This window comes from Pseudochaenichthys georgianus, chromosome 21, assembly GCF_902827115.2.
Source record: "Pseudochaenichthys georgianus chromosome 21, fPseGeo1.2, whole genome shotgun sequence".
NCBI classification, from domain to species: domain Eukaryota; kingdom Metazoa; phylum Chordata; class Actinopteri; order Perciformes; family Channichthyidae; genus Pseudochaenichthys; species Pseudochaenichthys georgianus.
Genome location: NC_047523.1, coordinates 37,984,854 through 38,007,296, shown reverse-complemented (window position 1 = coordinate 38,007,296; position 22,443 = coordinate 37,984,854). Strand labels below are relative to the sequence as shown.

Below are 22,443 nucleotides of genomic sequence, written 5' to 3'. Positions count from 1 at the left end.
CCAGGCCTTCCTCAGGCTAACATTTCCCATTAACAAGTTATTCAGAACTCTCCTGCCACGTTATAACCATGGTCCAAGAAGACACATCAGTCCTATCCTTGCAACCTTAAACTGCCCTGCCATTAAATACAGGGTGAACGTCAACATCACTCTCCTTGTCACTCTCATTGTCTAGACTTTAAGAATCTCTTTAACATGGTTTCACCCCTTACTGCACAACCAGCAGGACATGATACCTTTGTTATTGCTTTCATTGACACCACTTTTATTTTTGCATGTAACTTTAAAAGGGAAAAAATCAGATTTTGCCTTTGGATTGTGTTTTAACTTATTTATATTTTTTCAAAATGCACATAATTAGCATGTCCGTCTTTGTGAAGCACAATGGAGCCAAACCTGAACTTTAAAGTGCAATGTAAATTAAATAAAGTTGCTGATTCAACACAGACTATACCACCATTCTTCTTTTACACCTGAATGCATAGTATAGAATATCACATGTTGTGAAACATGTTACATGCCAGAAACTGAGAGCTTGTTTGGATGAAGCTCACAGACAGTCCCCCACTAAGAGGTTACACAATATATATCTAAGCGTTATATAAATGAGCCACTTAATGGACCAATGGGGAGCCACTTCTTGCGTCATGTGACGCTTGATCAGCGAATGTATATCAAATCTGTAGAAGCAGGCACATCATCCTTTAGCTGCTGAAGCTAGCAGGCTAACGACCAGTAAGGAGTACCCCGACGGGAGCGTTATTTTCAACCCCTACTCTTCGCTCTTAAAGAAGAGGACATTTCCGAATTTGTGATTATTTACAGAACCTTTTTGGACATTGGTTTTAGGTGGATTTGTGGAGTTCGACAAGCGGTGTGAACCAAGCCCCCAGGAAGTGCTCCGGCATTTGAAGCCGAATTTTATGAATGGCCGTAGTGGCCAAACCGTGGTACTACAGCTTCCGTGACGTAATTTTGGCCCAAAAAGACTTTTCCCCATATACTTACTTTGAGAAAGACACGTTTGTAAATCAGCGTATACTTTTTTTCATTAAATTAACTACCCAGCACTAACTTTTTAATAGCCCTTGTTTAAATCATCACAGTCTAATTCAAAGGGCGTGACAAATCCTATATATATACAGTCTATGGACAAATCTTAATACAGAGTTACTTTCTAAGAGACAACTCAACTGCGCATGCTCCGCGGGCCCGCGTACGGATACTTTCTGTTGCTCGTTTTGGGCTTCAATGCGCCACTGAGCAACTCTCAGGCATGAACGTGATTTCAGCCCACTGAATAAGCTAACGTTAGCTCTCGGCTTTAGAGCTCTCTTGCATAAAAACAAACGGCTGATCGGCGGCAGTTGGTTGGTTGAAGCAGAGAGAGGGGCTTTTTGGGTCTGTCGTTTTAAATATATATTATGTAAACTGGACTTTAATGTTTTTTTGTTATAAATGTGTTGAAAACGTAGCTTTTTGCCGAGTTAATAATGTCATCGTAACGCCGAATAACCATGGATATTAAGCTTCTTACATGCTGAGCACGGAGGACTTTACCCACCGCCTCTCGACTCAACAGAAGGAGACTGTAGAATATATTTTTGTATTCTCCTAAGAAAGGGACACGTTGTTTTGGCCGAGAGACGTGGTGCTATGTGATGTGACGAAGTTTTTATTTTCTAAGTACGCAGTTCTTCTTCTTCTACTCCCCTCAGTGATTCAGAGGCTGGTGTTTACACGGACCCCAGCTGGACCCGTTGGTGACGTCACATTTTGAGATGGAAGAAGTACTTAAAATATTGTACTTTTAGTTAAAAAGTAGAAATACCAGAGTGTAGGAATGCTCTGTCTCTAGTAAAAGTCCTGCATTCAAAAAGCAAAGGTAGGACAGTATTGACATCAACATACACTTGAAGTTATGTAAAAGTACAAATTATGCAGGTTAAAAATAATATTAAGTATATGTTTAGATGAAAAATATTGATGCTAATGTGTTTATGAACGCTGGTTAAGGTGCAGCTAGTTTGAATAACTTTATATGTTGCAGGGTAGCTTGTGAATTTACTCCAGGTGGAACTAAACTACCTCTGACTTGTAGAAGAGTATAATAACAAAGTAGCCGTAAAATGGAAATGCTCAAATAAAGCCCCTCAGTACTTGAGTAAATGAACATAGTTACTTTACACCTCTTTATTTTATCGTGGTGGAGGTCGTCTACAACATCAATGGCTAGCAGTGAGAGTCGGGCATCAGTGAAGCTCTCCTTCATTGTTTAAGTATCTCATTCTCCAACATGGAGACGAGGCTCGAGATGTTCATGCATCCGCTCTCCAACTCTGGGGCTGCGGGGATTTGCCCTGAAATGCTGGAGGTGGCAGAGGAGGTGAACCGGGCTGGAGACTACAGTCTGGCCGCTGAGATCTACACCTCCCAGCTTGCAGACCTCCAGCATCCAGACAGGGGTCTTTGTCTGAGGAAAGCCGACTGTCTGACCCAAGCAGGGAGGATTTCTGAGGCTCTGGACTCCTACTGCACAGCGGCCAGTCTGGGGAAACTGCGCCCGGAGGAACTGCCTCTTTTAGTGGATACAATTGCTAGGACTCTCCGGGAGAAAGAGCTGGGCTTCCCTGGGGGGGAAAGCAGCAGCAGCAGCAGCGAGGAAGAGGGGCTTGAAAGTGACGGGGAATGTGGAAATGATGAAGCACTGGATTTGTTCTCCTGTCGCCTCTGCAAGTGTCTCCTCCACGAGCCCACCACCGTGGAGTGCGGACACACCTTCTGCAAAATCTGCCTGGAGGACGAGGCGATCACAGAGTGTGTGCAGTGCAAGAAACAGTTTAACGAGAAGAAAGATGGCCTGCCAAACGACAGGAGACTGGACGTGGTGCTCAGTGGCCTGCTGGGTAAACTGTTTGCAACCGAGAGCAAAGCGAGGAAGTTCTGGATCGAAGGGCAGGTTTTGCGGGGAGAGAAAAACCACCCCGAGGCTCTGGAGAAGTACAACGCAGCAGTGCATCTAGGTAAGATGACAACATGTGTGCATTTCTGTTTGTAATGTGAGAAGTTTTCATTCAAACTTTAGTCTTTAGCACAGGTGACCTACTTGTTCCTAGTGTAGCTGCGCCGTGTCACCAGTACGAGGCGCCATTCACACCTTTCTCTCCCGCACTGAGGTCAGACACGTTATGACACACTGGACTTGGTTACCTAAGCAGCACACTTCTGGTCTTATTCTTTCTAAAGCTTCTGTGTGTTTCCTATTCCTACCCTGCAGTGCTGGAGGGTTTTCATAAAGCAATTGTGGAGAAAAGACGTATGTAACACTGTGTATATTAGTTTAATTCAATTATTCAGTCTTATTTATATAATGCGTACATTCTGCATGAGTTGGGTTTAAGCCCAAGCTCCTCCCCTTATCGTGTTTCATAAGATGTTCATGGTGTGTTGGATAACATCACAGCATGTCTCATGTTGCGTGGATTACATCTTCAGACATTTAAAGCGAACTCTTTTCACCCCTGGCCTCAATGTCAGAGTCACATTACAAATCAATTTCCTCACCCCTTCCTCTAAACACTTAAGACATAGTGTGAACCGAGGCACTATCACAGCAAGCTGTCTCCGCGTGTCAATCAAAATATATAACGCACTGTCACTTTGAGCATTTCAGTGGCACGTGCTCAGATCGTTCTCTCCCCAGATCAATATTGATCGCGTGTGTGTGTGTGTGTGTGTGTGTGTGTGTGTGTGTGTGTGTGTGTGTGTGTGTGTGTGTGTGTGTGTGTGTGTGTGTGTGTGTGTGTGTGTGTGTGTGTGTGTGTGTGTGTGTGTGTGTGTGTGTGTGTGTGTGTGTGTGTGTGTGTGTGTGTGTGTGTGTGTGTGTGTGTGTGTGTCAGCAGAACATACAGTTGTTACCTAACCGGTGCGTTTGAGGACACATGGATTGCCTGTGCCACATCTTATACAATGCATTTAGGAAATAAAAGTCAGGTTCAATATAGAAACTGAGGAAGAGGGTGCATTATGTCTTGCAAGGTGACACAACTCAGAGGATTTAATGAATGAAAACAAGTAGATCTGCTCAGAAGGGAGCGTCAGTCAATCAGAGTCAGGACTGAAACGGGAACAAGTCGGTCTAAAGACTAAGGATATATCCCGTTACCTTTTGTGACTGCTTTTTCTGGATCCCTCACATTTTTCCTTTACTTTTCCTGCATTTTATTTCTTGTTTAATTTGGTAAAGAAACTAAGAGGATGTGAGTCATCAAGCCCATCCAGCTTGAGGAACCGCTTTCCCCTTTACTTCGTTTGTTTACCCGATGCGGGGCCACAGCAAACCCTACTTTCTACCAATGTGTTCTTGCTTACGTGCGTCAGTTCTCCGAGGACCACGCTCCCCACGATGTGACTATAGCCTATACTGTATTGTCCCTATTACGCACAGAACTGAACAAGTCCCACATGTTGAGATCTGAGTGTTGCGCTGGGACAATTCTCGCTGGTTGCTCATGAATCATGATTAAAGGTCAAGTTAAACCCACTCGTAACCACTCGCCATTTTGCTTCAAGTCTGAGTCATGTGAGTTACGTGGAGCGGTTTCATAACGCTTTTTTTCTCTATCAGATAAGGGTTTAATGAAATGAGATATAACTCTGAGGTATTTGACACTCTGACATTCCATTAAACGCTACAGCCTTTTTTTCTGCTCTATATAGGAGTTCATACAATTAACAAATCAACCGGTTTAAGCTTACGCCTATCAGAAGAAGCCGAATGAGTATCTGTTATGTTAAGAGAAAAAATATGGATGTTACAGAAAACTATGACTGCACATTTTTGGGAAATGTAATGAAAATCACAATATGGACGAGTGCAATGTTCAAATTGCAGGAAACACGATATTTGTTAAAGGCTGAATATGTGTCAATGTTTCCCATACATTGATTTATTAATTAATATCATCCGCCACAAATAGAATAACTTGGAATAACTTTTTTTTTTCTTTTTTTTTGTAAATGTAAATGTTGGTGGTCTAATGGCCAGTGAGGTGGGCTGATGATCGGAAGGTTGCGAGTTCAAATCCCGACTGGAACACCACTACTAGTGTGCCCTTGAGTAGCCCTCAGTTACTCCAAGGAGAATGCCTGTAATTGGTCATTGTAAGTCGCTTTGGAATAAGGCGTCTGCTAAATGCCTTATATTTTTGGGAGAATAAACCCCACAGATCCTCAACTCCGGTGTCTCACTCATTAACAACGCAGCCAGGCTTGGATTTTCGTCATTTCAGGGGCAAGGCCATTTGGCCTTTGGCGTCACACGTATTTTCAGGGCGCAAAGGCCACATGCCAGGGCACAACCGGATGCGTGGGCCAGCAGAAATGATGAATTGTTATTCATGTCGCAATAGCACTCAATAGGCTAGCAGCTACTCATATTTTCCAAATCGTAAAGCCTGACAGGAAGCCATTAGGAGAAATAGGAAAATCATGATTGTTGTAGATTGTGATGGCGGCCACTCAATCTTTGTTAGATTTACTTTTATAAAGTTCTCTTGTTTTAATCTGAGTCATGTAGGGTGGCCAGGAAACTTTAATAGCATATTGCCAATAGCACAACAGTTACTAACGAGATGACATAAATACGGGTTTGCTGGACTTTAGTGATATAAGCACCTGTTCTCCGGGCTCAATGGTTCACATCGTCTCATATAACTGTTAATACTGTCTGCTTGTTGTTCTGGAGCTTCAGCTGACTCAGCTCAGGTAGCTTCTCCACCTTCTGCTTCATTTTTGGAAAGGTGAGAGATCTAGCTATCCAAAAGTTTGGCTTATTATTTGTTGTCGAAGGCTTTGAGGATCCACCCACACTGTGATCAAAATGTTCCCTTATGCAACATGAAGGTATCACGATATGTATCGGTTGAGTATCGGTATCGTTCAGTGGTATCAGTATCGGTATCGTAACAAAGTCAACGATATGCAACCCTACCCACACAGTTCCAGGAGCAATGACCATGACCTTTTGTTTTTATGGTGAGTCACCTTCAGTGAGTGGGAAGACAACTGGAGAAACACCTCGTTGATCAATACTGGCTTTAACAGTCTTAAGTATAGTTTGCTTGACCTACAGTGGGACAACATGTCAACAAAGTAATTAAAACATGTCGACTAGAAAATAATACAAATACTGACAGCATGTTTTCAAAACTCTTCTTTTGATTTGTTGCAACCTTGAACGGTCTTCAATAAATGTGCCATTTAGATATACATACATTATTACAAATGTACCTTTTAAACTAATCGTAGTCAAAGCTTGAAATACGGCTCTTATCATGCTGGATCTTCTTAAGAAAGACGAGGGGATATAGTGCAAATTGGATATACACACTTTTTATGATTAGAACTAAATGTGTACTTGCTAATGTTGCACACCAACCCGGCCATGCAGTGAATGTTTTCCTACAGATTCGGACTGTTAAATGACTAAATGTACGCAGCACTTTAGTCAAATAGGGCTCCTCCAGCCACACGTTACGTGGCTGCTGCCCTACTTCTGCAGCCCAGAACAGCCCATCTGTCCCTGGAGGGCTGTCACTGACCTGATGGAGTGTGTGTGTTCTCTCTCTGTGTGGTGCACAGCGCCCTCTATAGGCCGGCTGCTGTGTCAGCGCGCTGAGCTGCACGTGGAGATGAGGAACTTCAGTCTGGCCGTTCAGGACGCCAGCAGCCTCTGTCGGATAAAACCTCACTGGACAAAGGTGAGGCAAAGATACAATTCATCCACAATATATAACAAATAAATGCATTTATCTTGTGTTCGTAAGCGTCACCTCTGGCTGGCAGAGAACTATCGGCTCCATTTATATTTTTTACTTTCTTGTTTTTTTCTAGTCTTTCTAATTTGTATTGTACAATGCCATGTCTTTTATGTTGCTGCAACACAAACATGACCCTAATTGGGATCAATAAAGTACTTCTTATCTTATTAGTAAGCATTCCTATTTATTGAGACTAAACGGGAGAGCTCAGAATATACTTTAAAGGGGACCTATCGTGCAAAATGCTCTTTTTGATGTCTTGTATACATCAACATGTGTCCCCGGTGTGTCGGGGAACTCACGCAGCGTCAGGAAATAAAACCCTCTCTCTTTTCCTCCGTACCCAAATCTCTAAAAACGGGGAACAACGGAGCTGATCCAGATTTGCGTCCGATACGACGTAATATCTGAAATGTGGACCCACGGCCCAATCAGAAACGTTGCTATCAGAAACAATGCCCGACTGTTTTGGACGTAATATGGTCGGTGTTTACATTAGCATCGCTAACACTCAGAGCTAACCTGTACTGGAGAGCATGGCCCTTTCTCATTTTATCAAATCCCCCTCCTCAACTCCTCGACTCCTCGGTCCTCCGGTAGTGACCCGGAAATGAATTTCAGCGCGCCATGTTGAAGGACATCTCATTTCTCTAAATGCACTTCGAGGACCGAGCATCAAGCGTCGAGGAGGCTCTCTGGAGGAGCTATAACCGAGGATACACTGATGGGTCCTCCATGGTCCTCCACGGCTCCTTCGTGGATGCATTTCCGGGAACAGAGATGTTTCAAAGACTCGTGACGCACGGCCGGACTTATCTCAGCCAATGACAGCTCTGCATGCATCCCCTGGATATTATTTTATTAACTGCTTTCATCGCGACGCGATGTTTACAGAGAGAACAGCTGTGAGGTCCGTGCAGAAAGCAGAGCAGTGTGTATAATATATATCACTCAGTAGAACAGGCCTACTCTTTTTGCTTTAGTTTAGTAGATATCTACAAACAAAGAGTCGATATTTTTCTAAAACCATTTAGTGCTTCACAATAAAATACACCACGGCTGTAGCCTGTTTTAGGAGCTGTATATGCATGCGTGTGGTGTAGGTGTGTGTGGTACAGTGTGTAGATGCAGCGGACAGACAGGTCTCAGTTTGTTTGGTGTCCTCTGCTTACTTGTAATACTTGTAAATAAAACTTTTGGCCCGTAATTTATTTTCCTCATTGTAGCGACCAGAGAGGGGGGGGGGGGGACATATCCAGTCTCTGATAGTGTTACGAGTTATGAGAGTGCTCTGCTTGATTCTGAAATTGTATATAAATATATACATATATATGTGTGTGTGTGTGTGTCCGCATCTGTAGCCTGTTATTGTCTCATGACACCGCACTGTGAATGAATCAAAGTAAATATATAAGTCATCATGAACACATCTGTCCATCAGACAGAGGGCTGCTGTGCCTTCTGTCATCATTAATGGACGTCTCTTTAAAATGACCGCTCAGAGGAGAGGAGTTCTCATTTCTCTAACCGCCTGCTGCTTCCCCTCCTCTCTCCTCGGTTCCCCTCCTCGGCTCCTCCGCTCGCATCTCCTGTGGGCGGGACTAAGTATCGAGGATAGGAGTCGAGGAGGGGAGTCGAGGAGGGGAGTTCGAGAAATGAGAAAGGGCCCGTGTGTGAAGAAGCAGGAAGTAGAAAGGAACTCACCTTGTGGTGTAACCGGCAAGAGAGAAAGCCTTTGAGCTCCAGACTGTTTCAGATCCTTGATGATCCATGATATGGCGTTTCATCACGGCAGCGTTTAGTTTAGACGGTAGCTGCCGGGTCCCGCATGAGCTCAGACCCCTCCTTTTTATTCTTTATCAATTTCCTTTTTTTTTTTAAAGCTTTATCCCAAAATCAGCACTTTAGAAACAGGAAGTGAAATAGAGGGATATGAGGCATGGCTAGAACGGGAGATCTGTTTGGTGTTTTGAGCAAAACACTTCATAGACATGTTTTTTATATTTTCTTTATATATCTGAGACCTTAAAAATAGCACGATAGGTGACCTTTAAAATACTTTAAAATACGGAAAAAACAAAGGCATTGATTATATTCTGTGCTTCTATTTAACGTTTGATAGTTGTTCACACATCTCTGCATTAGACTTGTTCGTGTAGTCGTTGTGAAATAGGGTATTTTTATAGACACTGCAGCAAAATGGTTTGAAACTAGTAAAAAATACGCCATGTGAAACATTTGTGTTCGCCCGTTTACATACTACTAGTTTGAAATCATGGGTTGTTCCTAAAGCAAGAAAGGGAATCATACATACATGTTCATACATACTGCAGACATGTTGCTGATCGAAGGACATTCGGTTTGAAAGGGGTTTTTGAAATAAAAATGCAAGAACAGAGATACTGATTAATTAAAACAAAACGCATAATTAACACCTGTTGACGAGGACACACGGCAACATGCAGTGTCTTTTAGGTTTCTCACAATATCGATCTGTTCCAGGCTCACAGTCTGAAAGCCACGGCGCTGAGCGAAGCGGGGCGGAACGACGAGGCGCTGCAGGAGTATCTGATGTGTGTCGCCCTGAAACCCAACTGGACCAAAGTCAAACTGCAAGCGCAGAAGGTAAGAGAAGCTCCCCTTGAGTCCAAACGGGAGAATCCTCATATATTCCTCCATAGCTATTGTGGCGGCTATATTCCCGTTGAATGCGGCCGCTCTGACGCTAAACTTCGCTCCTTCGTGTTATAAATAATAACGTCTGTACTGAACTCGACGTTTTAAGGATATTTAATTAATATAAACAGAATCATACGGTCAACAAAAGATATCAGAGTTAAGCTCACCCCCATTGTCATGCTACCAAACCTCCACATACACCAGGTGCCCTAATACCATTAACCACACCTGTGACACTCAGCGGAAACAACCAAGTGTGTGGTGTTAACAAATAATGAAGATAATATAACTATAAACACATTTTGGCTCCTACAGGTATAACCTTTTTCAGTTTCTGACATTGAGAACAGATTGCGGTTCGGACAAGAGGAGCGTGTCTCATCAGTGTCTACTCGTGCTCATCTGTCTCTGTGTGTCTCCTCCTGCAGGTCCTTAGCGAAGTGTTCTCTTCTGTGTTTGAGAATGGAAACATGCCAACGCCGCTGCACCCGCTGCAGGGGGGCGTGGCCTCTCGCCTCATCAAACCCCCCGCCTCACTGATGTCCCTGAGGCCGGAGGCAAAGAAACCTGGCTCCTCCTCTCAGGTAACTCAACGTCAACTTTATTGTCAATCTTTCAGTTTGTGTACAGACGGAGAGATCGAAATACCGTTTCCCACAATCCAGAATACAAAAATACAAATATATATAAAACATAACACAATGGTCGCTCTCTTCTCTCCCTGTGTGCAGGACTCGGAGTTCAGTGTGTCTAAAGGCTCTCCAGTGGACGACTCGTCCTCCAGACTCTCTCCTCCGGAGGGCAGCACCAAGAGCCTGGCCGAGGTCCTGGCTGCGCTGCCGGCCCCCCCCGGTGGCGTGAAGAGGAAGCACAGCGGAGAAGGACCCTCTGCCGGCACTAACCATCCCACCAAACTGCTCAGATCCGGTACGAGGATCTAATGGCGCATTTCCACTGCAGCGCGTAGCACGGTTTAAGCGGGCCGTGCCAAACCCGGCCCGTTTTTGGTTGTGTTTCCACAAGGCGTAGTTCCGGCTAACGGGTACTTTTTCACCGTTTTTCTGGCCCTCCAAATTCATGGTTCTTTCCGGGGCTACAACTACAACAAGATGAACATATTTGACCGTGATTTAATTGTAATACATGTTTCAAAATGATGCCGAAGTAACAACACACTGATACCGGTTAGTAACAACCATGAATTAATGCTTTGACAAGTCTGCAGACAGACGGCAGGCGAAAAACCCTTTTAAAATGCGTGTTTTCTGAATGTAGCTTGGCTAAGCTAACGTTATATATGCTCCGACCGTCCACTCTCACAACAACGGCCTACAGACATAAATAAACCAGCGACTGTATTCACCATGACACAGGCAGTCTGTGGTTTGGACTTGTTTCACTTTTGTCTAGTTTCTGAACAGATACGAGGAGCTGTGAGCTCTGAGTGCTAACAGCTAATGGCTGATGTTGGTTTTGTGGTTCTCATTGAAGATGACGTCACGGCTCCGCCTACACTGCGTTACTATAGTTACTGCCCCAGCTACTAAACTGTAATGGAAACGCAGCGTTAAAGTGAGCCGGGCCTAACAAGTGGAAATGCGCCAATAGTGTCATTTCAAAATGAGATTATTCTCTGATGGCTGATGGAAGTATCACTGGTCGCTGAATAGCACTTGAACACACTATTCTCTGTTGTCTTTTTATAATTATTTGTGTGTCCGGCTTACTTTCTAAATGATTTGCTGCTCTCATTGATTGGAAAGCACCTTTTATACAATGATCAATAGAGGGTAGAATGAATACATTATTAAAGTAGCTTTAATACAATCAAGTTTCAGCTCATCTCTAGCCTTATGTTGACTTGAGTAAAGTGGGAAATATCAGATTTTGAAGAAGCACATGAGCAAGTAAACAAAGGAGAAACAACTAGATGTGGATTCTCTATATTCAAGACTTTTTGTATTCTTAGTTCGACAGTATTCAGTCATGGCCAGGTGAAAGGATTAAAGGATTAAACCGAAAGTACATTTAATTAATTGTACTAGAACAACTTGTCCAAGTAATTACTTTAATCACTGAGTAATTACTGTTTATACATGTATCGGGCTGAAGCACTACGAAGCTGTGTCATCCTGCAGAGCTCAACCAGTTGGGCCACTTTTCCGACCAATAGCCGCTTTCTTTGTACTTTGCCGCATTTAGTGCCTGGCACGTTCCCCCGTGGAACTAGAGCCAATCACGGTCACACCCGAATAAAGGGGAAGATTATGCAAATGAGCCGCTACTTTTTCTTCTTCTGCTTTGGGTTTACTGGCAGGCCGCAAACAACTTCACAGCGTATACTGCCACCCGGAGTCCCCGGGCGGAAGTTGGTGCGCGGGGCAAATGCTAATAATGCTAATGCCAGCAAATACAATGGCGGCCTAACAAAACTTTTCTGAGTTTTACGGGGCGTGGTTTGCAATTCGCCCAGCCAATCGAAATTGGTACTTGTAAATGGTAAATGGACTGTACTTATATAGCGCTTTATCCAGTCTTTAAGACCCCTCAGAGCGCTTTACATACTACATGTCGTTCACCTATTCACACCCATTCATACTGGACATGCACTAACATGCATACATGGCCATGCCATCGGGAGCAACTCAGGGTTCAGTATCTCGCCCAAGGATACATCGACACGTTGGCTGCACGGGCTGGGATCGAACCCACAACCTTCTTGTTGAAAGATGACCGCACTCCCTCGCAGCCACAGTCGCCTTGTTTCCCCCCAGGATAGTCCCACCTCTCTAGCAGGCACTACAAATGGGAGTAAAAGTTCCCGGCACTAGTAAGTACTCTTTTTGGTGTGACTACAAAATAAGGGGTACTAACGGAAATAAACGGGAAAAGTACCCCGGTGTGAACGCGCCTATCGACACTTTAAAAACAATAATGCAGCCTTTTAATCTCTCGATCTTCAAAATGCAGCCTATCGCTGAAGGAGCTGCACAGTGAGGACCGGGTGTCCTGTCTCGTGATGAGAGTGAATGTGTAACGTATTACATAATCAAGTTAATGTTCAGCACCATAACACAACTGACTTAGGATAAGTAATGTTGATCAAAGCATTTTTTAAACATTAAAGTTTGTAACTTATTAGTGTACATAAAAATGCTTGAATAACCACAGCATGATTCTTTTAAAAGAAAAAGCCTGATCTTGAATTTAACAAAACGGAGCAGAAATGAATCCATGTGATGCGACATCATTGAGCCGTAATACGCGTTATTGCTGCCTGTAGATATTAAATAACCTAAACTCGCCTGCAAGATATCTACTGTTTGATAACGGCTGTTTCCTTTCCACACACACACACACACACACACACACACACACACACACACACACATCAACTTATCAAAATCACATTTAAATGTTTTCAAATGTATTTGTTGTATTGATGTTTTAAGTTGATGTTGTTGTTTTTAAATCCTGCCATCATCGTATGTTGTGTTGTGTTCAGACGAGGCGGGCAGCTCTCAGACGGTCTCAGTGTGTGGAGGACGGACGTTCCCTGCTGAGCTGTTGGACAGCGGAGACATGGAGTGTCCACTCTGCATGAGGTGACTACACACACACACACATGCACACACACACACACACACACTCACACGCTCGCACACACACTCACACGCTCGCACACACACACACACACACACACACACACACACACACACACACACACACACACACACACAGAAGCACACACATGCACTCACACCTCACACACACACACACACACACATACACACACACACACACACACAAACACACACACACACACTTAGCATACACAGTATTCACACAAATTCAAACATGTACTCAGGAGGAGTAACTCTTTGACCCTGATACTTGTATCATCCCGTGTTGGAGGATGCAGTGTTTCTTTTAGTGATGGATTTCTCCCGTGTGTCTCCAGATTGTTCTACGAGCCGGTGGCCACTCCCTGCGGTCACACCTTCTGCCTCAAATGTCTGGAGCGCTGCCTCGACCACAAATCCAACTGCCCTCTGTGCAAGGAGAATCTCTCCGAGGTACACGCTCATTATCAAATACGCAAAGGCACTTTGTTCAAAATAAGCTCATTGCTTTATTGCATAGATACACATCAATAGTGTTGTGGCTTTACTCGAATTTGTACTGAATACATGTACCCTTTATTCAATTGTTATGGTGACGGAGTACCATTTATTTTAATTTTTAAAAGTAATTCATCCATGAGAACGTGTAGTCCCAGGTCAATACATTTAATGATATATGTTGTCGTTACAGTATTTGGCCACTAGGGGCTACAACAAGACCCTGCTGATGGAGGAGGTGCTGCAGCGTTACCTAGGAGACGAGCTGGCTGACAGGAAGACAATCCATGAAGAGGAGAGGAAGGAGCTCTCAAAGTCAGTTTCACACACACACACACACACACACACACACACACACACACACACACACACACACACACACACACACACACACACACACACACACACACACACACACACACACACACACACACATACATTTGATTAAACTAGTCACAGGAAAGACTTAACGGGTCATGTTATTGTTGCATTGTGTCGCGATACATTTTCTCAAATACATGCATATATAAATATTGAACATGGTATAAAGAGTAATATTTGCAATGGTAATAAAATAATATTGCACATGGATGTTGAAAAATAAGTATTATGCAAGAATAATAATGTGGTCAGTGTTTTACAGAGTCTCAACCTGTGTGTCTCTTGCAGCCTGAACCAGGAAGTCCCTGTGTTCGTGTGCACCATGGCCTTCCCCACCATCCCCTGCCCGCTGCACGTGTTCGAGCCGCGCTACCGCCTCATGATCCGCCGCTCCATGGAGACGGGCACCAAGCAGTTCGGCATGTGCATCGCCGACGAGCTCAAAGGCTTCGCCGACTACGGCTGCATGCTGGAGGTGAGTGTGTGTGTTTCCAAAGACGCTGCAGGAAGATGGTTCTGCGCTGTATCGAGTTAAAAACAAAGTGAGCTGTGTTTCAGGTGCGAGATGTGAAGTTCTTTCCCGACGGTCGCTCCGTGGTCGACACTATCGGCGTCTCGCGGTTTAAAGTCCTCAGCCACGGCCAGAGAGACGGATACCCCACGGCCAAGATAGAGTATCTGGAGGACAAAAAGGTGGGTTCAGCGGGAGGTCGCTTACTTCATTATGCTGTCGGTCAGATCATAAAGTGTCGTCACGCAGAGGAGAGGCTTTTGGGTTTCGGTAAGCAAGTCGCTCACTGACAGTTGAACAGAGAGTTCCCTTCACTGTGGGACATTCAGAGACTTTTCTGCACTGATTGAAATGTAGACTTGCTCAAATGAATGATTTGCTACCCAAATAAGTGTCTTTTCAGACGGGGGCTTTTTGTCATACTTGGAAACTATGTAACCGTTGTCAATGGTGTTTAAATGGTAAATCGACCTCGTTTATATTGGGCTTTATGATTCCTCTAAGCGCTTTACAGAGAGGGAGAGGTTACATTGAGAGACGGAGGGAAAGACGATGCCTGACAACTTCCGCGGGCTTGGGTTTCGAACCCACGTACGAGCTGCTGTAGGGACAAACGGTCATTGATTGCATCTCTGCGTGAACGATTAGATCATTTCACCTAAATCAAATGAATGATGTTGATGGTTAAATCAGCTTCACATGTCGGCCTACTGAGTTCTGAACTTGCCACTTAGATCTAGAAAGGCCTTGGGGCTATGTTGTACACACTATATGCACTGCAAGATGCTGTTGTAGTATTTACTACATCTGAAGCTCTTAATATGATTGCCATATTTTTCCCGGCCCCTTGCTTTTGATCATTTTCATCACCGGCCCCATTCCAAACTAATTGAATAGCCCTGCTCTAAGCGCTTTACTTATACATAAGTCATATAAGTCATCAATCACCCCTTCACACACATTCGCACAGAGGCAGGGTCTGCCATGCAAGGCACTCCAGTTAGTTTTAAAGACCTTGCCCAAGAATACATCGACATGTTGACTGCACTATATCTCTCTGTCCAATCAGGTGGAGGGGGAGGAGCTTGTGGAGATTCTGAAGATGCATGACGCTGTGTACGAGCAGGCCAACAACTGGTTCACCTCCCTGAAGGACAACATGAAGAGCCAGATCCTCAGCCACTTCGGACACCTCCCCAGCAACGACCCCGACCCTCTGGTCAGCAAACACCTGTTTCACCACTCATTTCACAATCTCCACGGATACAAACATACAAACAACATCCAATACATGATTATATAGGATGTCGGTTTACTGTTAAGGTGCTTTCACACCAAACTGACACCAAAGAACACGTCCCGACGGAATGTCGCCTTACGTCTCCTGGGTCTCGGCCATGTGTCGCACTGGAACACACCGCAAAGACTTCAGCCGACGGCCAAGAAGCCCGTACGAACTGCGCATGCGTGAGTGGCAATACCTCTCCTTACCAGCAGGCGGCGGTAGTGTGTATTCGTCGTTCAAAAGAGGCGACAACCGGAAGACAGACTGCGTGATAACCGAGAGAAGAAGAACAGACAGCGTGATATAAACGAACAACAAATAGCGTGTGCGTTCCATTTTCCCTCTACAGCGAGAAGCTCACGGGGCTTTCCCGAACCTGAGTCGAGAGTTCAATGAGATCTCAGATTTGCCTTCTTAATAGTTTGTTTGGGTCCCTCACTTCCGTTTCGCTTCTCATGCTCTGATTCGCTAGCTGAACAGCTAATCAGAGTGATTTCTTTAGCCGACTGCTGTTGGCACGGCAGAAAAGACACAACGGTGCGGGACACATCAAGACACACCAATCGGAGTAGGGCGACACGACGCTCATCGCCGGCCTGACATCTATCGACGGCCGAAATCGGCTTGGTGTGTCAGGACCTTCAGCCCCCAGAAACGGCTGAAATTAACACTGACTGCAGTCACCCGATATCTAGTCAAATGGGTTTTATATTTTTATGAATCTGTTATTCCATTATGTTTCTTTTGTGTGTTCCTTTGTGTTGTCTTCCTATTAAGTGTTAAAGGTCCCCTATCATACTGTCTGTCATCAATATATTACAGGTCTCAGATATATCCAGAGCCTGTCTCTGATTGGCTGAAACACCAAACAGGTCATTGCAGCATTACCCATAATCCCCTCTGTTTCAGCCCTGTTTCCAAAGTGCTGATTCTCTGTCTGTTACTTAGATGAAAACAAGGAGCCCCTCCCCACGCCCCTCTGAGAGAGACTTGGTTACAAAGAACTCAATGGTGCTCTAGAGGAGATTCAGGTGATAAGGGGGGGGGGGGTTACCTTGTTGCTGATTGGCTAATGGCTACACAAGACAACACATCGTTATGACATAAAGTGGCCAAAATCTGATCAGCTCATTTTCAGACAGGTTTTTATAGAAATGGATCAAAAAGAGAGAGAATCTTTGTTGTTTGATGGAAAGCACCTTGAATTGCCTCTTCGTCTGAAGATGTGCTCGATGAATAAACGTGCCTCCTCTCTCTCCTGCAGGCGAGTCCCAGTGGCCCGGCCTGGAGCTGGTGGCTGCTCGCTGTCCTCCCTCTGGAGAACCGAGCTCAGCTCACCATCCTCGCCATGACGTCTCTCAAAGATCGCCTGATCGCTATCCGCAGGGTTCTCATCTTCGTCACTCGCCGGAGGCCGCGGTGATCCACAGAGACCAGAACCACTCGGACTTCTGTTCCACAATCGAGTCCTTCATTTGTTAACCGGGCCAACCCACTGACTGATTACTTTATACATTAACTGATTCATTTACAGCAGGGGTGTCAAACTCAAGGCCCGGGGGCCAAATCCGTCCCGCGACTTCATTTAATGTGGTTAATCGGTTACATGCCGATTTACAGAAGCACGTTGCCCATAAACTACATGTCCCACAATGCATCTCAAATATGAATTTTGTTCAAATTTTTTACTTTTTTGCTTCAAAATTTCAATTTTTTTTACATATTTTTCCAGAATTTGGCTTTTTTTTAAATAATAATGTTGTGACATACACACTGAAGAGATTTCCAATTATTTGCCCCCGACTACTGCTTTCAGACGTAGTTAATTATAAAGTTATTACCCTATCCAATAATAATCCAATGCAGAGGCAATAATGTCATATATTACATACGTTTAAAGGCACATTTCCCCTCTGTGGGACGAATAAAGGGATTCTGATTCTGATATTAAACATTTACATATGTATTTTTATATAGTCTTAAAGTTACAACCGGCCCTTTGAGTGCAACCATGATGCTGATGTGGCCCGCGATGAAATTGAGTTTGACACGGTCATGAACATGCTGCTTATGTTGGTCCTGTTGAGAGCATCAAGTGGGACAGGGCTAAGGATGTTCTGTCTTTCTGTCCGTCTGTCTCTTTATCCAGCCACCTCTCATGATGAATACAGCTACATCACATCTCTTGGGTGAATTATCTCTCCTTCTCTGTTGTGCATAAGCCCTCTCACTCTTCTCATTTAGATTAACTAACTCTGTTATGAAAGAGTGGAAAGGATCAGATTTCTCCGACACACTGAGCAGTATTCCAGATGTTTCTCAGCTGATGCAGAGCCGTGTAGCCCCGTTTCTCTCACAGGTACAGCCCATACAAATATGAAGCATAAACACTTCACCCTTAAGTGAATGTACCGGCCTGGCTGTGGTATGGGAGGGTTTTTCTAAATACATTTACAGAAGCCGTTTGGTTGAAATGCGAGAGGTCAGTTTCCTGTTTCCAACAACAGCTGCTTCACTGTAAATCTTCCTGACACAAAGCTCTATCTGCTGCCTCACACGTACCTCAGACTCTGATGAAAAGTAAGCTGCATTCAGACAGCCAAAAAACACACTGTGAGAACAAGTGCAACTCTACAACTTCGTGCTACCTTTGTTGTCAAATAGTAGATTAAAGTAACATCTGTCACATTGTTCTTCAGATGCATCTCCCAGATACATCGCCCTGTAATGTCCTGTTGTAGCATATCGCTGGGACAAGCACAGGCTAAAGGGTGAGGGTATATTTTCCTGTTGTTGCTTTTGATTTGTTTCATGCCCTTAAATGTATGTACGGTAAAATCTCAAGTTGGGTGATTTCTATGTATATCAATGTAACTCGGAGGCCTTTTTAAAAATGTTTTATTTAAGAAACATTTCACCCCTCTCTCTCTTTTCTCATTTAAATAGGCGCGTTCACACCGGGGTACTTTTCGCCGTACTTTTTCTGTTTAGTTCAGTTAGTACCCCTTATTTTGCGTTCACACCAAAAAGAGTACTTGGTGCCGGGAACTTTTACCCCCATTTTTAGTGCCTGCTAGAGAGGTGGTACTATCCTGGGGAGAAAAAAGTACCAATTTCTGATTGGCTGGGCGAAGTGCAAACCACGACCCGTAAAACTCTGAAAAGTTGAAGCCGCCATTGTATTTGCTGGCATTAGCAGCATTAGCATTAGCCCCGCGCACCAACGCAGAGAGACTAATTTATGGCAACACAAAAGAAAACATGGGAGCGGTGGAGATGAGGAGGTGTCGGCGTTCTGGAGATTTACTCGGAAGGCTTCAGTAGAAGCTGCTACTACTGAAGCCTTCCCCAACTCCGGGGACTTCCGGCCGGGGACTCCGGGTGGCAGTATACGCTGTGAAGTGGTTTGCGGCCTGCCAGTAAACCCAAAGCAGAAGAAGAAGAAGTGACGTCAGCGGCTTCATTTGCGAAGTCTTCCCTCAGGGACTTATTCCGGTGTGAACGCGATCTGCACTTAGTGCCATGGGGCACCTAAGTACATAAAAGTACTTTCATGCAATTGCAGTATCTTTTTTACGTTGTTCCCATTACAAGTTGCCTTGTGGAGATTTCTTATAAACAATTCGTTATGTTTATGTGAAATGTTTCTCACCAACACATTGTGCACATCCCTGAACATGTTGCTCTCTCATAAAATATTTTAGAAGCTGCATTGTTCCTTCTTTCTTACCGGCACAACGCTGTCTTTTTTGGAGCACAAACGAATCAATGGAAAGCTTGGAACTGTTTGCAGGAATGTGTTCTCTCGGTTCTCTCACAGGCTACTTGGGGTTAAGCTGCTTTAAAGAAGCCCTATTGTGATTTTTGGGGTTCTCCCTTTCCTGTAGTGAGTTATTGAGGTTTTTGTGCATGTAAATGGTCGACAAAGGCCCCAAAGTTCCATCTCCTTCGAGAACAAAGTGGACATCAGCAGGAGAGGACTCTTTAAAGTAGAGACACTACATACTGATATACACCTGAACATCAGCAGAGAGGACTCTTTAAAGTAGAGACACTACATACTGATATGCACCTGAACATCAGCAGGAGAGGACTCTTTAAAGTAGAGACACTACATACTGATATGCACCTGAACATCAACAGGAGAGGACTCTTTAAAGTAGAGACACTACATACTGATATACACCTGAACATCAGCAGGAGAGGACTCTTTAAAGTAGAGACACTACATACTGATATACACCTGAACATCAGCAGGAGAGGACTCTTTAAAGTAGAGACACTACATACTGATATACACCTGAACATCAGCAGGAGAGGACTCTTTAAAGTAGAGACACTACATACTGATATACACCTGAACATCAGCAGGAGAGGACTCTTTAAATTAGAGACACTACATACTGATATACACCTGAACATCAGCAGGAGAGGACTCTTTAAAGTAGAGACACTACATACTGATATACACCTGAACATCAGCAGGAGAGGACTCTTTAAAGTAGAGACACTACATACTGATATACACCTGAACATCAGCAGGAGAGGACTCTTTAAAGTAGAGACACTACATACTGATATACACTTGAACATCAGCAGGAGAGGACTCTTTAAAGTAGAGACACTACATACTGTTATACACCTGAACATCAGCAGGAGAGGACTCTTTAAAGTAGAGACACTACATACTGTTATACACCTGAACATCAGCAGGAGAGGACTCTTTAAAGTAGAGACACTGAATACTGATATACACCTGAACATCAGCAGGAGAGGACTCTTTAAAGTAGAAACACTACATACTGATATACACCTGAACATCAGCAGGAGAGGACTCTTTAAAGTAGAGACACTACATACTGTTATACACCTGAACATCAGCAGGAGAGGACTCTTTAAAGTAGAGACACTGAATACTGATATACACCTGAACATCAGCAGGAGAGGACTCTTTAAAGTAGAGACTCTACATACTGATATACACCTGAACATCAGCAGGAGAGGACTCTTTAAAGTAGAGACTCTACATACTGATATACACCTGAACATCAGCAGGAGAGGACTCTTTAAAGTAGAGACACTGAATACTGATATACACCTGAACATCAGCAGGAGAGGACTCTTTAAAGTAGAGACACTGAATACTGATATACACCTGAACATCAGCAGGAGAGGACTCTTTAAAGTAGAGACACTACAAACTGATATACACCTGAACATCAGCAGGAGAGGACTCTTTAAAGTACAGACTCTACATACTGATATACACCTGAACATCAGCAGGAGAGGACTCTTTAAAGTAGAGACACTACAAACTGATATACACCTGAACATCAGCAGGAGAGGACTCTTTAAAGAGACACTACATACTGATATACACCTGAACATCAGCAGGAGAGGACTCTTTAAAGTAGAGACACTACAAACTGATATACACCTGAACATCAGCAGGAGAGGACTCTTTAAAGTAGAGACACTGAATACTGATATACACCTGAACATGAACATAATAGGGCCCCTTTAACCAAAAAACTGAAACTAAGAAGGCCATTGGTAGATTTTGCACAATAATGACCTTCGTTTAAATTAGGGTTGGATTAAAGGTACCATACGGAATGTATGACCACTAGTAGCGATGTTTTTATGAATGGCTTCTTGTTTTTTTGCACGTTGCAGGAAAATAAATTGATATAAGTTCCTGCTCACACTTGCAAGCTTTTTCCAAATGGTGCCAGTTATATACTGTGAAGAAGTCGATGCAGGTTTTAAAATATTCAACAAATATGCAAATGTTTTTTTTCCGTCAGGGTTGAAGTTGTTTTGGTGTGAAACAATGAATGTAAGCCTAACTGTGTTTACAATGAAGTTCGACATCGTACCTCAAAAGGACGGACGAATGGTGCAGGAAGCGTCGAGGCTTCGATTTAAATCTCTGCAAGTAGAATCAAGTTTTTCTCCAAAGAGCGAGGAGCAGTGTAAATCTTAACTGTGTGTGGATTGCATTCTCAGTTTCTGTGTATAATGCTGTCCTTCCAGATGTTTGACTCCTCTGCGGTCACTTGCTCTCTGTTCGGGGGCGGGAGGTTTACAACGTGCTGCGTTTCCCTGGTATTTTTGTAAAAGGAGATTTTTTATTGCAAATAAAGAAAAACACATAACGTTTTACACGTCATGCATTTTTTTGGAAAGAGAGGGGGGTAAACATACAGTAACAACATCCACAACACGATTTTATGAAGTAGTAAGTTAGAAGATCTTAAAATAAAAAGCAGTTTTCGTAATGATAACATTTTACTCATCAGTCTTTTATCATTTCCTAAACAAATCCAACCCATTGTTTTGCATTTTAACAGACGACTGTGCTGAAACTCCCCAAAAATATAAAGTTATTTTTGTATCTGTCCTTTTAGACTGCCATTCGTTTCTTGCGTCGTAAATCAGATCGAATCAATGAAGATGTAACCCTCTGTCTTCGTGCCCCCCCTTACTTTGGTGTTAGCAAATTTGACCGGTCCTGTATTAACTGCTGTTACATTAACACAAACACTTAATCATCACCACATTTCATTTAACAGCCTTTCAAACTTTAAATAGCCTATTGTATCAGACTACTGGTACACATGAACATCTGCAGTAAATATACAA

The 22,443-nt window shown here is 43.6% G+C and overlaps 1 protein-coding gene across 1 annotated transcript; it reads left to right on the top strand.

Annotated features, from left to right (window-relative positions):
- Nucleotides 1–695: 695 nt before the first annotated feature.
- On the top strand, nt 696–19,508 carry lonrf2 (LON peptidase N-terminal domain and ring finger 2). Its single transcript, XM_034110376.2, has 12 exons — nt 696–3,023; nt 6,643–6,761; nt 9,324–9,446; nt 9,929–10,084; nt 10,232–10,427; nt 13,006–13,105; nt 13,462–13,576; nt 13,815–13,936; nt 14,291–14,477; nt 14,561–14,695; nt 15,583–15,732; nt 17,063–19,508. The coding sequence occupies exons 1-12, from the start codon at nt 2,297–2,299 to the stop codon at nt 17,219–17,221; spliced, it is 2,289 nt and encodes a 762-aa protein (XP_033966267.1). The 5' UTR covers nt 696–2,296; the 3' UTR covers nt 17,222–19,508.
- The last annotated feature ends 2,935 nt before the right edge of the window (nt 19,509–22,443 follow it).